This window comes from Vigna radiata, chromosome 5 (assembly GCF_000741045.1).
Source record: "Vigna radiata var. radiata cultivar VC1973A chromosome 5, Vradiata_ver6, whole genome shotgun sequence".
Lineage (NCBI taxonomy): Eukaryota > Viridiplantae > Streptophyta > Magnoliopsida > Fabales > Fabaceae > Vigna > Vigna radiata.
In genome coordinates this window covers 28,598,637-28,614,039 of record NC_028355.1, presented here as the reverse complement: position 1 = coordinate 28,614,039, position 15,403 = coordinate 28,598,637, and the positions used below count along the sequence as shown (strand labels likewise).

The 15,403-nt window shown below is 32.0% G+C and overlaps 1 protein-coding gene and 1 long non-coding RNA gene across 2 annotated transcripts in view; both read right to left on the bottom strand.

Moving 5' to 3' along the window:
• Positions 1 to 8,618, bottom strand: part of LOC106760576 (protein ACCELERATED CELL DEATH 6) — an 11,232-nt gene extending 2,614 nt beyond the window's left edge. The window contains exons 1-4 of the mRNA XM_022780259.1: positions 7,943 to 8,618; positions 7,288 to 7,371; positions 6,355 to 6,435; positions 1,023 to 1,145 (exon numbers count right to left, since the gene is read on the bottom strand). Coding sequence (XP_022635980.1) covers positions 1,023 to 1,145; positions 6,355 to 6,435; positions 7,288 to 7,371; positions 7,943 to 8,618 — 964 coding nt within the window. The remainder of the gene's footprint in view (positions 1 to 1,022; positions 1,146 to 6,354; positions 6,436 to 7,287; positions 7,372 to 7,942) is intronic.
• Positions 8,619 to 8,622: 4 nt separating this feature from the next.
• LOC111241702 lies at positions 8,623 to 9,735 on the bottom strand. The gene is made up of 3 exons (XR_002667979.1): positions 9,282 to 9,735; positions 8,986 to 9,210; positions 8,623 to 8,737 (listed from the first exon to the last, which is right to left on the bottom strand). It is a non-coding gene; the product is annotated as an uncharacterized LOC111241702 (long non-coding RNA).
• Positions 9,736 to 15,403: the final 5,668 nt, after the last annotated feature.

The window sequence follows — 15,403 nt, the reverse complement described above, 5'->3', positions numbered from 1 at the left end:
TTCTAAAATTTAATTTGAAGTTTTGGACTGAGCCTAAAATTTAATTAAAGTTTTGGAGTGGGGCTAAACCCACTTTAACCCTGACCCTAACCTACTTGAGAGGGGGTTTTGGGGGTTGGGGCTTTTTCTGGCCCCCTACTTAAGGGCCTTCTTAAAATAGGGTTTTTTCAATAGTGGGTTGGGGCTGGCCCTGAGGCCATGGGTTAAATTGACACCTCTAATAATGATATTTGACAACATTTTTTTGATAACATTTTAACACCATCTACCTGTCGTCATTGGTCTATGTTTGGTGTTTATGATTATTATTATTAATTGAGAAGTAATTTTAAACCAACCACACAATAACACGTAGATAATATTAAAATGTTGTCAAAATCTCTAACATTATATATTGTTATGAGTTGATCATATCTAATAGTTTCCTAATCAAAATCTCAGAAATTTTGAAAATACTGAATATTTAAAAGAGAACATAGTATGCAAAATGTTTTTCTTTTCTTTCTTTGTAATTTTAAAGTCAAAATTTTCTTTATAATAAATAATTTGTTAACTTGATCTAATTACAAAATTTTTAAAATTAAAGAATTTAATCATTTAATTTTAAAATAAAAATAATTTTCCATTAAGCTACAAAAGGGTTTTTATCAGTTTTGTTAAATATTTTTCAGAATGAATATTTAAAGTTGTATTTATTTTTTTAATTGTGTTAATTCCATCAAATTTTCGTTCAGAAAACTAACTACAAATGTGTATAAATATGATACTGATTTTTGAAGTCGTTATTCTGAATCAAAATAACAACAGTTAAACAAAATGTCCAATCAATAAACAAATCCAAGTTGAGTTGTCCAATTAAAATAGACCTAATTAAAAGTTATTAAATAATTCTAGATCCTTCCTCTTAATTTAACATGATTACTGTACACACAAAAATAGTGGAGAGATATTGATTCATATCTTCAATTGTTACTATTCTATTATGGATAAGAGAAAAGTTATAATTATACAACAAAAATTACCTTTATTCTCTCTTAAGATTGCCACAATGGCTGGTGATCGGGCGCCTTCATTTTTTGAAAATGTTCGCATGCTTCTACCTATTTTTTCCATTTCCATATCCATAAATGCCATGCGCCCTTCGGCTGTACATAACTTTAAGTAAACATAATAATAATAAGAAACTTTATACATAACATTTTAAGAAATTTTGACACTTTGATTTTTACATTATCAGTGACTGTATATTATTTATACTAAGACCAAACCAAATTATCTTTCTACAATTCTTATCACAAGTCCAAAAATATGTCAACATATAACAATAAATATATATGAAAAGCGGGAGGATAAGATATTATCAAGGGAAACTATGTTGCAGTTATGCCATATTCGTTGCAAATGCATCAATTGGAGTGTCTCTAATCAGGGAAACTTTGCAATATCAATAACCCCAATTAAAATTTAAGGATGAAAAAAAAATTCAAATTGCAAAATTGAATTAACTCTCAAAAAAAAAAAAAAAGAAAATAACTCTGAAGATACCTATGATAATTATTAGATATTTAGTTAGTTTAATGTATATATTATAGGATTTGAAAACACTTTTATAAGTTTGTATTTATGACACTATATTAAGTTTGTAATGATATGGATTTCATTGTGACCAATGCTTGTTTGATGTTTGGATGTATTTAGATTCTTTAATTTTCATTATCTGTAATTGTCTAGGTTCAATGTGGTGAGAAACAAAATACTTGTATTGCACTTGAATCTGTTTCGCATATTACAGGCAAATCACCAAGGAATATATTTGTCGGTAATTATCGGTGGACATAAGTCATCGGTAATTACTGACGGATTTAGGCCTGTGATAGTTACTAGCGGATGAAGGTTGTCAATAATTATCAATGGATCATTCCGTCGGTAATTACCAACCGTCTATATTCGTTAGTAATTGTTTGCAACAAGGGCATTATAGACAGATTTGAGCTTGTTGGTATTTGTCGAAAAACATACAATACAAACAGATTTTGGACGTTTCTGATGGCTTATATTCGTCGTAGGTTTTTATGTAGTGTTATGTCTCATTGTTTAAACAATTAGAGGGTCTAATCCTTCAGTAGATTGTTTCACCTGAACATGGACTTTCTCCATCCCTTTCTCTAGATCTTTGTACACTATAGCCATTTGATTTCAAACAAATGTGATGTATATGCTAACAGAGCACCTAGCCCCTCAAACTCTAACCTTCATAACTTATACCCTTCACACCTTTTACGTATCCAATAAAGATACACCTTTCATCTTGTGACTCTACTTTATCTTTTTGGCATATGTGAATTCCAAAGTACCAAATGTCTTTATATTATCATACTTTATAGGCTTTCAACTCCATGCTTCCATAAGACTCTTGCACTTTATAGCAAACAATGAAATATTATTTGTTAAGTAGACAACAATGTTCGTAGCTTTCCCCTAGAAGGACTTAGGAACCTAATCTTTAGAAGCATACATCTCACCATCTCCAAAATGTTTGTGTTCATCTTATCAGCCAACCATCTTATGCCTTTTTATTCCTTGTACCTTTCAAAATCATTGAACTCCACAAAAACAATCCAACACATTTTTTGTCTTCAACACTTTTAGTTTGGTTCCTTACTAATTACTCACCATGGTGTTACTCCTTAAGTAATTGTCTATGATAATAAGGAAATAAGGACCCTCCATAATGAGTTTGAGCTCACGTTGGACCCACAAGTCTACATATGACCATAAATAAAAAGTCTACTTCCCATTTGCTTATTAGTTTTAGACTTCAGTTTGTGAGACCTTTTCAATATGTAGTTATCACAAAATTCTAGTCACTCCATCTTATCACCTCCCAATACGTTTTGTCTCTCAACTCTACCAAATCGTTCTCACTAATGTGTCCCAGTCTTAGATACCACAACTTTGCTTTGTCTTGCATTGTCTGACTAGTCACATGCATTGTCTGACTAGTCACAGATGCATGTGTGATCACTGTTGAACGGCTTAAGACGTACATTTTTTTCTCCTCTTTAGGAGTTATAGATGATCCACTTAGAATCTTGGTTGTTAAACCACTTTGATCAAACATAATGATTGACAAAAGATTCTTTTTGATCTTTGGAACATACTTCACTTCTTGCAACATCTCCCGATTATAAAATATATTTAAGCCTATTTTTCACTTTATACGTTTAATTGTAGGTAAAGGACTATTCCACTCTCCCATTTCTAAGGTCACAAAGAACTTGTTCACTGGACACATGTGATAATGCATCATAACTCCATGACCTAGCTTTCTATGCATCAAATGCAAACGCCATTAGCATCCCACTAGAATTGTAGCTATCAAACACTACAAAAACATCAACAAATTCCTTCTCGAAATGATATTTCTTAACTTTTTCATTTCTCTTCTTTTTGTGGACCTTTCTCATGTTAGTTGTGTCAACACCCAATTTCGTCCGGGTGACTAAATAATAGGACTTGATTCATTTTTTATTTTGTTATTCTTAATTTTATTTTGCTATTTTGTTTAGTCTTGTAAAAAAAAGAAAAAAAGAAGAAAAGAAAAATAATTGCAAACAAAAAGAAAAAAGAAGAAAAATAGAATAAGAGAGAAAAAAGGAAAAAAACGAGAAAACAAAAAAAAAAACAGAAAAAAAAAAGCAAAAATAAAAGTAAAAGAAAAGAAAAACAAAAGGAAAAAAAAGGAAGGAAGAAAAAAAAAGGGGGGGGGGTGCACGTGAATAAAATGGGCGAGGTGCTACACGAGATGAATTGGATTTGATTTTCTTGGAAAAATGCCCATAAACAATTAATATTAATGCATATCACTTTAGAATATTTTTGAAATTTTGTTTTATTTGGTAATAATTTGAATCAACATTATGGCAATGATTACAAGAAATAATTAAAAATAATATATTGATTGTTGTATTCAATTTCTTCCTAAAGAGAAAAATATGATTTTAATTTGATTTATTTTTCTTCAATCAAGATCATTTATTTCCCTATTTTTCTAATTGACAATTAATTCGCCATTAAGGCAAGATCACAATAATATTACAAATGTGTGTATATAAATATGCACCTGGTAAACAAGAAAAAGGGAGGAGAATTGAATTTCAAGAAGAGAACGTAAGGGACAGAAAGAAAAGGGCTTCGGCCTTCTCCCTTAAATTTCTTTTCTTTCTTCCTCTTCGAATTAGACACATTCAAACTCATCTCATTATCCTCTACCTTAGAATTTTGAAACCTTTTGAAACTTCTTAATCCTTATCGAGGTTAGCGCCTCCTTTAAAGTAATTGCCATTCCTTCCCAAATAAGAAGGCATCTTTGAAGTGTTCACACATCATAAGTAAGGCATTAAGAAGAAGTGAAGCCTTATTGACATCCTCAAGTTTCACCTCAAGTTCTATAGGTCATTCAAAATTCTATTGAAATTAGCTAGTTTGTTCCACCATTGTTTTTGTCTTAATCATCTTGAATGAATACAATTTTTACTTCAAACAAAGTTTGTGTTCCAAGGACTTTAGCCAAATAAATTGACTCAAGTTTCACTCACATCAATGTGGTAATCTTCTCCTTAGTGAGTTCTCTCAATTCCTTATCATTGGGACACAAAATTATGACACTTTTGGTTTTATTGATCATGTCAACCTTCTTCTTTTGAGACATAGATGTTGGCATGTTCAGATAATCCTTTAGAGCCTTAACACAACCTTGTTGTATTAGGATGACTTTCATCTTGACCCTCAACAATCCAAAGTCATTGTCCTAATAAAACTTCTAGATGTTAAATATGGTGGATATTTCTTCAACTTTTTTACTTTCTTTTCTTGTTCCCACAAGTGATGCTAATTGTTGGGTTCATAACAATAATAATGCAAAAAATCACACAAAACACGATTGAAAGAAAACACTTTATACACGGAAATTAACGCACTTACAATGTACAAATCTTAACATGTAAAGGTCTTTATATATAAAACAACCTAAATACCTTAATGTTGTGTTTGGATGGGGTAATTCAAGAAAGTAATTCATTTATTTAGAGAATTTAAATGTTTTTGAAGTTAAATGACTTGCTTAGATGTGGAAATTATAATGAAATTAAAATTCCACAAGTTGTGGAATTCCTCGTTGCCCGAGATGAAAAAAGTCAGAAGCCCAAAGAGTCGACTCATATTGACCTTCAGTTCAGGTCGAATAATCTTAACATCTAGCCTAAGCTGACTTAGTTCAACTGTGGACTCAAACTAAGTTGACTCAACTTTCAGTCAAAGGCAAAGGTCAAGATGACTAAGACTAGGCCAATGATTGAGCTGAATGGACCTGAGCTGAAAGTTAATATGAGTCACATGGACTAAAGGTTAAGCCACGTTAATCTATCTCAATTTGGCATAAACTAAAGGTCAAGGCAATTTGGAATCAATCGAAGGTCGAGCCAATTCGACATCAACCGAAGGTCAAGCTGATTTCAAGGAAACCAAAGGTTGAGTTGAGTCGTCTCGGCTAGAGCTGAGCCAAGTTAGCTTGTGCGGAAGTGCGAGTCGCACCAGGTAAGACAAAAGGTTGAGCTACACCGACCAAGACAGAAGGTTGAGCAAAGCCGGTCTTTGCTAACAATCTAGTCGAGTCGGTCCGGATAAAAGGTCAAGCTGAAGTTTAAGCTGAATTGACCAATACCAAAGGTCATGCAAGTTATCCTAGGGTGAAGGTCAAGCAAAGAAGGCTCAAGCCAAAGGTTGAGTTAAGTCGGCTTAGGTTGAAGGTTAACCCGAGTCAACTCAGGTTGAACATACCATTGAGTCGATCTGGGCAAAGTCAAGCTTGGAAAAAGGGTGATCCGAGTTAACCTTGGCTGAAGGTCAAGTTGAATTGGCTTGGGCTAAATGTCAAATTGGGTTAAAGTTTGAGCCAAGTTGGCTCAGGTCAAAGTTCAAGTCAAGTCAAAGTTCAACTCAAGTCGGCTAGGCCAAAGTTCATAGTGATTCGTCCTAAATCGATGGTTGAGCCGACCCAGACCGTGTCAAAGGTTGAGCCAAGTTGGTCTAGAATTGTCAACCTAAGTTAGTATGAAATTATTGAGCCAAGTTAACCTAGACCAAATATTAAGTCGAGTCAGTCAAGTCGAAATCCAAATGAGTTATTTCAAATCAAAGGTTGAGCTAACTCAAACTTAAAAGTAGAGTTAAGTTTCACTTAAAAGAGAAATTAAATTACTTTATCCAAACAAAAAAATTAAAATATATGACATTTTAATTAATCTATAAAACAAATTGTTTCTGTATATAAATGAGTATGGTCGAGAAGTACACATTTATATTGTTGCTCTCCTTTCTTTCTTGCTCCTGAATCACTTGCTCCAAGCTCTTCGAGTCCAAACTGGGGGTAGGTACCTGTTAAAGGCACTCAAGTCACATTTCAATCAATAATTAAGTATCAGAACTCAATTTAACTTGCTTACCTCTATAGCTTAGCTCTGTATTTATAAGTATTTTATGGACCCTAAATTGACATTAGCCCAATAACACCGTATATACTAAAATGCACTTACCTTTAAATTCCATCGGTTAGCAATAAACAACTTTCATTAATCGTCAATATGTTATCAATATCTTTAATCATTTTGTTTCTAATTTGTTAACTATTTGTCTGTCCAAACTATTGACCGAATAGCAATAACGTTAGCGTTGATCCAATTACAACCCAACATCCACATAATCACTTCATTTGCTTATCCTATAATTAAAGGGCTGACCCAAACGGTACAAGTTTGAGTTAGACACTATACCATAAACAAACTATTTAAGAAATAAAAAAAATCAATTAAAAATAATTTAAATATTATGTATTTAATTTTATTTTATTTTTTTGAAATTGTTGAAATCGTTTAGCCAAACACAAAATAATATGCATACGCGCCTAATAAAAGCTTACACTAAGTTCCTCGAGACACTACTAGATTGTCTACAGCAGAGAGTCTACTTACCCTTGTGTAAAACTCTTCTATTTAACCCTTCTATCAGAGGGTCTAACATAACGTAAACAGAGGGTCAAACATAGTCTAACCCATCTTTTCAATAGATTGTCTATTCATAATTTAGAACCAATAATCAATAAGTTAATTTTAAATTAATTTTTTTAGAGGAACTTATATAACAAATTGTCTATAACAGCATGTGTCCTCTACAAGGTGTGAACAAATTGAAGTACCGTTTCGACAGTTATTATTTCCATAGTGTTCTTACCAACAGGACCGCCATCAGGATAGGAGAATTCTACATGGTTCGATATTGGTTCTGTGTTGGCTTTTACCAGGAGTGAATATTTCTCTGTAACAAAATATCAAGTCAACAAGATATTTTAAAAATACTATATAGACATGTTAAGTAATTTTTTTTTTTTATATTGTAACATATTATGAACTGTAAGATGCAGACAAACTATAGTTGATATGTGAAAAAGTGCATAATTGAGCAGTACTTATGATCTTTAGTTTACTCTACATTGACTAGAGATAAGGTCAATTTAGTCTATATAAGTAAATGTAAACCTCGTCTTATAAGCCGATTGTGTGGAGTTAAGTTAGGCTTAAATCTCACTTTCTAATATTGTATAAAAACATGTTTAGATTTTGTGGAGTTAAGTCAACTTCTAATAACGAGATATATATGAATAAAAATATTATTTTAATCTAAATTATTTAAAATTTAAAAATATACTTCTAAAGTATAGAGAACTGGAATTATTTAACTAAGTAAAATTTTCAATTTAGAAACAATTTTTAAAGAAATTTAAATAAATTATATCTAAAAAATTCACATTGAAATTTATGACTTGTTGAAAATTATATCTATAAAATTATAGGAAGAGGAAGTTTAAAGATACGAAGAAACAGTGTACCTTCATTACTTGGAATTATTCTGGTCAATATATCATCTACAATGTCCTCGTAACCTTTCTCAATCGCTAAGCGCAAAACTGATTTGTCGTTATTGTTTGTACTAACAAAAAGAGTTTCCTCAACCAGTTTCTTGAAGTCTTGTGAAGAATCTAAAATCTTCATTACATCTTTGTGACCATTCTGTAAGGCCTCATGAAAGAAAGTATTTTTCTGCCTGTTAGTTACAAAGATTACCTCTTTTGCTTCTTCAGAATTTGGATTTAAATGACGGAAAAGTGCATCCAACAAATTCTTAAGAGTAGAGATGTTGCCAGCTCTTGCAGCAACATGCAGTGCTGTATCATCATTACCATTTTCTGCTCTCAAAAGGCCTGGACCGATTTCAACTATTCTCTCCACACACTTATCATTTCCGTAGAGAGCTGCTATATGCAGCACTGTGTTTCCTCTAGGCCTCTGTTGCAGTATTGTGTCATCGTCTATTTCTCTCCAATCGGATTCAGGCTTGTTCTCTTTTATTGAATCGTATGTTTTCTTTGGCAATAACGACCAACCATGTGCTTTAGCTTCATCACTGCGTCGTTCTTCTGAGCTTTCCAATGTCTTTTCTTCTATCATATTCCTTGAAGGTTGTTCTTCTCCCTTGTAGCTATTTTCCACGTCATCATTATTCATACATGTCTTCCCTCCACACCTTAGAAATCTCATCATGCTCCTTTTCTGTAACAATATGAAATCTGTTCCTGCCCTTTCTGCTCTGCTTCCACCTACCTCTTTTTCTGTGTTTGAAATACCTGTTGGAAAATTGTTAATAAATTAGTCGTTGGATAAATAGTTAATGTATTCCCTGTTGGAAATTTATGGGTAGTGAATGAATTAATTGTTTATAGTCATTTATATGCATTTTTGTCTCTTTGGAGTATAAGGGTAATGAAATATGACTCTATAAATTGTATTATTTGTTGTAGGAAAATAACAAACAATAATAATAAGAGGTGAATCAAATATTTTCACAATAGAAAGATATGAAGAAACATTGTACCTTCAGGGTTTAGGGTTATTCTGGTGAATACATCATCAACAATGTCCTGTTGCTAAGTACAAAACTGATTTGTGATTATTGTTTGTAGTAATAAATGCAGTTTCCTCAATCAATTTCTTGAAATCTTTGTGACCATTCAATAAGGCTTCATGAAAGAAAGTATTTCCTTGGTTGTTGACTGTTCCTGGCTTTTCTGCTCTGCTTCCACCTAGTTCTTCTCGGTGTCTAAAGATACCAAAACTACACACATGTCAATCTATCCATTTTCAAACAATTAAAAAAACACAAATTTCTACCTTCTCTTCTTCAGATCTCACTAGACTAGAAGCTTCCCTCACCTCAAAATTTAGGTAATTTCAATGTAATATAGAATCCAGAATCCAGTTGAGAGAAGTGCAGCAGTATGAAATGGTAATTAACCATGAGCTGTACCGCAAAGAGCTCTCAATTATTCTTCATCTCACCTACCCCTTAAAAGATAATGTTAATGCTATTTGTTGGTTTATTGTTTATTCACAGTGAATTACGTTGACCAACTGACTCTGTTTTTTGTTTTCTCAAAATAAAACTTTTTTAAGCAAATTCTCAAATAGATCCATTGGCAATTTGTTTCTATATACTCATTCTCTATTCAGGTTGAGAATTCACTTTTCCTATTTCTATTTAGAAACTTTAGTGGGAAAGCTTTATAGGAATTCGATTACGGGGAACTCAAATTTTGAGGAGTTTTAGTTTTTTCTTTTCTTTTTTGTAGGAAAGGGAAAAAATGAAAAATTAAAAAAAAAATTAGAAGAAAAGTAAATAGAAATAAAAATAATAAAAATTAATTAAAAATAGGGATAATATATAAATTAATTGATTTAAGGGAGACAATAAAATAGGAAATTGTAAGAACCTAAAAATTACTAATGCAAAAATGACCTTTAACGTCACCCCTTAGACATTGGATCACATAATATCCAAAGTAAAAAATTGATCGGTGGTATTTTCATAAATAAGTTAGCATTGTAGACGTCGGTTAATGGGGCCTGACGTCTATACTTTAAACCACATCAGTTCGTACAATTAAACGCCAAAATGGGAGCGCCAGAATGTGTAAAGTCATTTTTTTTTCGCCATTTAGACGTCGGATCCCACCACCCCGACGTCTAAATGGCTTGACAGGGAAAGGTGAAAAGTTGTTTCGAACGTCGGATCCCTTACATCTGACGTCTATATACATCGCGGATATTAATTTTTAAATCAAATGGACGTCATATTAGTGAGGTCACCGACGTCTAGCCGAGAATAAACGTCGGACACTAGGGGCACCGACGTCTTGATTCCTGTTAAATCAGAAATCGCGAACTCACAGTTACGCGCACTTCATCGTCTTACTCCTCACCTTTTATCTCCGCAGCATTACATTTCCAGGTGCGTTTTTATCTCTTTTGAACTGTTTAAACTTACTTTTACTCCGATTAAATTAGTCTTTGATGGATTATCTTCCATTTAGACCGGTTAAAATGAGTTTTCGTTGTGTTTTGGTGCAGTTTTGTTCATGTCTTTAGGTAGCATAGTAGCATCTTCTCCCTTTGCTAGTTTCCTCGTAAGAAAAAATTGTGTCTTTTGGATATCTTATGACATTCCAACCCAAAACCGAACCTGGGTCCTTGCCTAGTTCTCATGTTACCATATTCTTTTTCATTGGCGGTTGGAATGGAAGTAGGCAAGGATCGAGGTTCGGTTATGGGTTGAAATGTCATAAGAGATCCAAAAGACGCAAGCTTTTCTTATGAGGAAACTAGCAAAGGAAGAAGGTGCTACTAGGCTACCCAAAGACACGAGCAAAATTGCACTAAAACACAATGAGAACTCAGTAGACATTTGTTAATGCCATGTCCGATGTCTATAGTGTCCTTAAACGTCGGTTAATGTCATGTCCGACGTCTTTATAGACGTCGGACTCTATAGGTCCGACATCCCATTAACGTCACCCATAAAGACGTCAGATCGGGATCTAACGTTAAAAGCCCAAAATAACATACGTCTAAAGTCCTTTCTACACTAGTGAATTGAGTATTAGACATAGTAAAGTGTTTTAAATAATAATATTCTATTATTTTAATTAATATATATCAAAAGTATAAGTAGATTTTTTTATCAAGGAGTTTTATTATTTAAAAAGTTTTATCTCTCTAAAACTATTTTTCTTAAGATTCATCTACCTTTTCTCTAAAAATTCTAATTCCTTACTCATTTGTCTAAAGATCAAAGACTGCCTGATAAATTCTTAAGGCGAGATCTTCATTTCTAGCAGATTAATTTTTGTTAAAAAGTAAGTTGATTTATACGATTTTTCTTGATTTAAGCACTTTGCATGTGTCTGTGTTTCTCTTTAATCCAAGGTATTTTTTTTCTTTCTAAAACTCTCGGTTGATCAATGGTACTGAGGGTATGCTCTCATCAAGTTATTATGATTTGTAAAAGCAGTTAGAGTTCGTGAGGCTGTCGGAGAAATCCTAAAGCTTATAAAGTTATTTGATTGTCAAAACAAGTAAGGAAAACTAGTTTTATTGATTTTAACTTATAAATTAGTTTTAATTGATGTTTATACGATGGTATGGTAATTGAATTGTAAAATTTATTTGATTCATGAAATTGATATGTTGAGTTGCTTGAGGAAGTTGATACATTGAGTGGAATTTGATGCATTTTGTGTATAGATGAATTGCTACTGTTGTGCTTGATTCTTGAGTATTTGAGAATGTTAGATTGGTTATCTTGATTTGATTAAGTATTGTTGAACTTTAGTCTGATAATAAGTTAAAAAAAATGGTGGACTTTGGTCTAGAATGGGTTTTGATAAGTGATTTCTAAAGAAGTTGTTTTGGGGAGAAACTTGATGTTTGGGGTTTGTTTTTAGGCCATTTAGAACTTGTTTGGTCACTTAGTTCACCAAAGAGTTGATTGAAAAATGGATAAAATATGGTATGTGAGTTTTAGAATGTATATTTAATTTGGTGCACGTGATTCTTAATCAAAAGAGCAAAATGGTATTCAATGTGGTAATAAACATGTTTTTGGATTAGTTCTAGTGTAAAGGATACCAATTTGATTATTTGGATGAGTTTTAGGTATAATTAAATCATAAAATCTAGTTTTTGTCAAAAATTGACATAAATAATCAATTATTTCAGTTAAAATTCCTTCTTTACTTTAGAGTTCTCTAGAATAATCAGTTATTTTACTTGATAATCGATTAATTCAATCAGAACTCCTATTTGTGTAAGAATTATCTGGAATAATCAATTATTAGGGGAGATAATCAATTATCTTAGAAGAAATAGAGATATTTTTTGGGTATTTGTTTCTTTTAGTTCTTTTAAATGTTTTCAATGTTTGTCTGAGTTATATTTAGTTTGTTATGAGTTATATTATTATTAAATTTATAGCTATTGATGCTTATTGAATGGTGTAATTATGAATGTTAGTATGAGATTTGAGAATAACCTGAAGGAAAGGTTCTATGTTTGAGAAAATGGTGGTGAATGCTTCACAATGAGATTTCTGAAAGGAGGTATCGTGATATTCTACCAACTATTCAACTAATGTAGAGAGGAATGGGGTGGTAGAGAGAATGGTAGGAAGTCTTTATCCTAGACTTTTGACTCTTAGGAGTAGAATATTAACCTTATGAGTAGTAGGTTGAGTTACCCTTATTTGTAACTCTGCAGAGTATAAATACTATCATGGGTGCACGTTTTCATTGAAGTTTATGTCAAAGCATCATATCCAGATAATTTATTCTAGAATCAATTGTTGTGTGATTATATGTTTATGAAATGTTATGAATGTTGATTTAAGATTTAATATGTTAAGTAATAATATGCTAATTTCTACCCTGCTTGCTTTGCTTTTTCTTTTTTATGTGTTTTGTTTAAATCTTTTGCAATGATCACCATTTGGTGTGAAAAGAGAATGATATAGGAGATAACTTACCTTTGATAGAGGCGGCGTTGCGATTGAGTGAAATGCGAGACGTTATAATAGATATGTATATAGAGATGCTTTGTTTAATAATTTTTACTCTTATGCAAGAGTTAATAGTTAGGTGTTTTTGTACATATATTTTATTGATATAATTGTAACAATATTTTATATGTTTTTCTTATCTATGTGTTATGATTTTTCATATTATATAATGTTTTATTTAATAAATTTATTCTATTAAGCTTGATGGTACATAAATTATTTAAGGTTTATTAGAATTTACTTTATAACATTAGTTTGTAAACGAATATCTAAAAATACTTATTTTGTTATTAAAAACATAGTTGTTTGTATAAAATTTGAAGGAAAGATAGAACAAAATTGAAAAATATTGTTCAATTTGCATACTATCAATTTGCATAAAGAAAGTATAATAACATACTATAATTAGTTTGGGTAGTTTGTACTTATCCCATTTCATTTACATATTTAAAAAAGTTTGTTTAATTTTTCTATATTGGACCCAAAATAATAGTGGAGAAAAATGGAAGAATGTTTTATTCAAAAAGTGTAGAAATATTAAGGGATATTTTTGGTACCTTTTAACTCTTTTAGTTTTAATGCTTACGATTTTTATTTTTGTTATCTTTAAGTCTTATTACTTATCATTCTTATCAATTGTATTTAATTATTTCGTATATTATATGTTTTATAATAATTATATTTGTGATAGTTAGTCACATTTTAAAGTCATGTGACACAAATTAATAACACAATTTAAAAATATTATAAGAATTGTCTACATAAATAATCATAATCTAAAAGTTATCCGTCTAAAAGTACGCTTATATTTTAAACAATACTTAAAATGCACAGTCTCAAAGTTATGATAAATTTGTTATCTCAAAATTGTCGAGAAAGTGTGACTAGTGATAACACTTTTGTGAAGAAAAGAAACTATTGTCTATAAATTTGAATAGTATAAAGCAAAATTGAATCAGTGGACGCTCACTTCCAGTTTGTTGTTAGGTTAAAATCCTCTTTTGGTCCTCATATTTGTCTTTCAATCTCAATTTGGTCATCGTATTTATTTTTGTCTCAATTGAGTCCTATAATTTGTAAAAGTGAAGCAATTAAGCCCTCTCCGTCAACTAATGACTAACGTGGAACACAGAGAATTAGGTGATTTATAATAATTTAATTACGTGAATTTTAATGTTAAAAATTAAAGCTTCTGACGTGAAATATAATTTTATAATTGAAGTTTTTTATTGAATCAGAAAACAATAAATGAGGGAATTAGGGAGAATTAAGGATTTAAGTAATTGGGAATTTGGTGAGTATCAAAAATCAAAAAAACCCAGAAATTTGGAATCAAAGGGAACCAGAGGAACCCAGAAGCGTTCATCTCCTCCATTCATCTCCTCCTCTACGTCAGAATTTAACCCAGACTCTTCCTTTCTACCTATCTCATCATTATGCTCCAAATTATCCTCCTCCACACCATTAGAACCATAAAAAAAATCTTCATCTCCAGAGACTCCAGAATCAACGCCATCCAGATGAACAATATCATTTCCCGGCGGCCCATCCCTTTCCAAATCATGATTAGCAATTAAAGCAGTTTCACCCAGCTTCCCATACTCAGAATCAACCACAGCGGCCCATCCCTTTCCAGATCCTTGATCACGAACCTGGTCCCGTGGCTTCATTACCTCTCTTGGTCTCTCCCTCGCCATTAGCACCAAAACCATCAACCTCATAATCCATTACAAATCCTCTACGTCACTCGAAAACCCTAGATTCATCCAGAAAACAGGGGAATCAGAAAGCCACATAACCGAAAGCCACATAATCAGAAATGAAAGCCACATANTCAAAAAGCCCTAAAATACCAAATCNGAATGNGATTCACTCCGCCNGCCAGCTACCCTCGCTACGCGTCACCGCCGCCTTCGTCTGTCATCGCAACATCATTTCTCCCCCAACATTGAGTCTGATCGCAAGAAAGGGAAAAGGAAAGAAGTTTCAAGCTTCTAGCTTTGCTTTGAAAAAGAGAAGAGATTGAGGAAAGATTTTCCCCTTGTACGACCCTAAGCTGGGTTTGTCCCTGAAGAAGAAGAGTGTGGAAGCTGAAAAGAATTTCTGGCTTAAGAAATTAAAATTATAGGACTTGCTGAAGTTTTATCCTAATGCAATGATTTTGAATTTAATAAGCAAATAAAATTCCACGTAATTTAAAAGTACAAATCAATCTGTTAAGTGAGCACCACATCATTAGTAACAGACGACGTTAGTAATTAGTTAACGGAGAGGGCTTAATTGCCTCGTTTTTATAAATTATAGGACCCAATTGAGACAAAAAAAAATATGATGACCAAATTGAGATTGACAGACAAATATGAAGACTAAAAGAGAGTTTTAACCTATTAAAGTTTAAAGAATA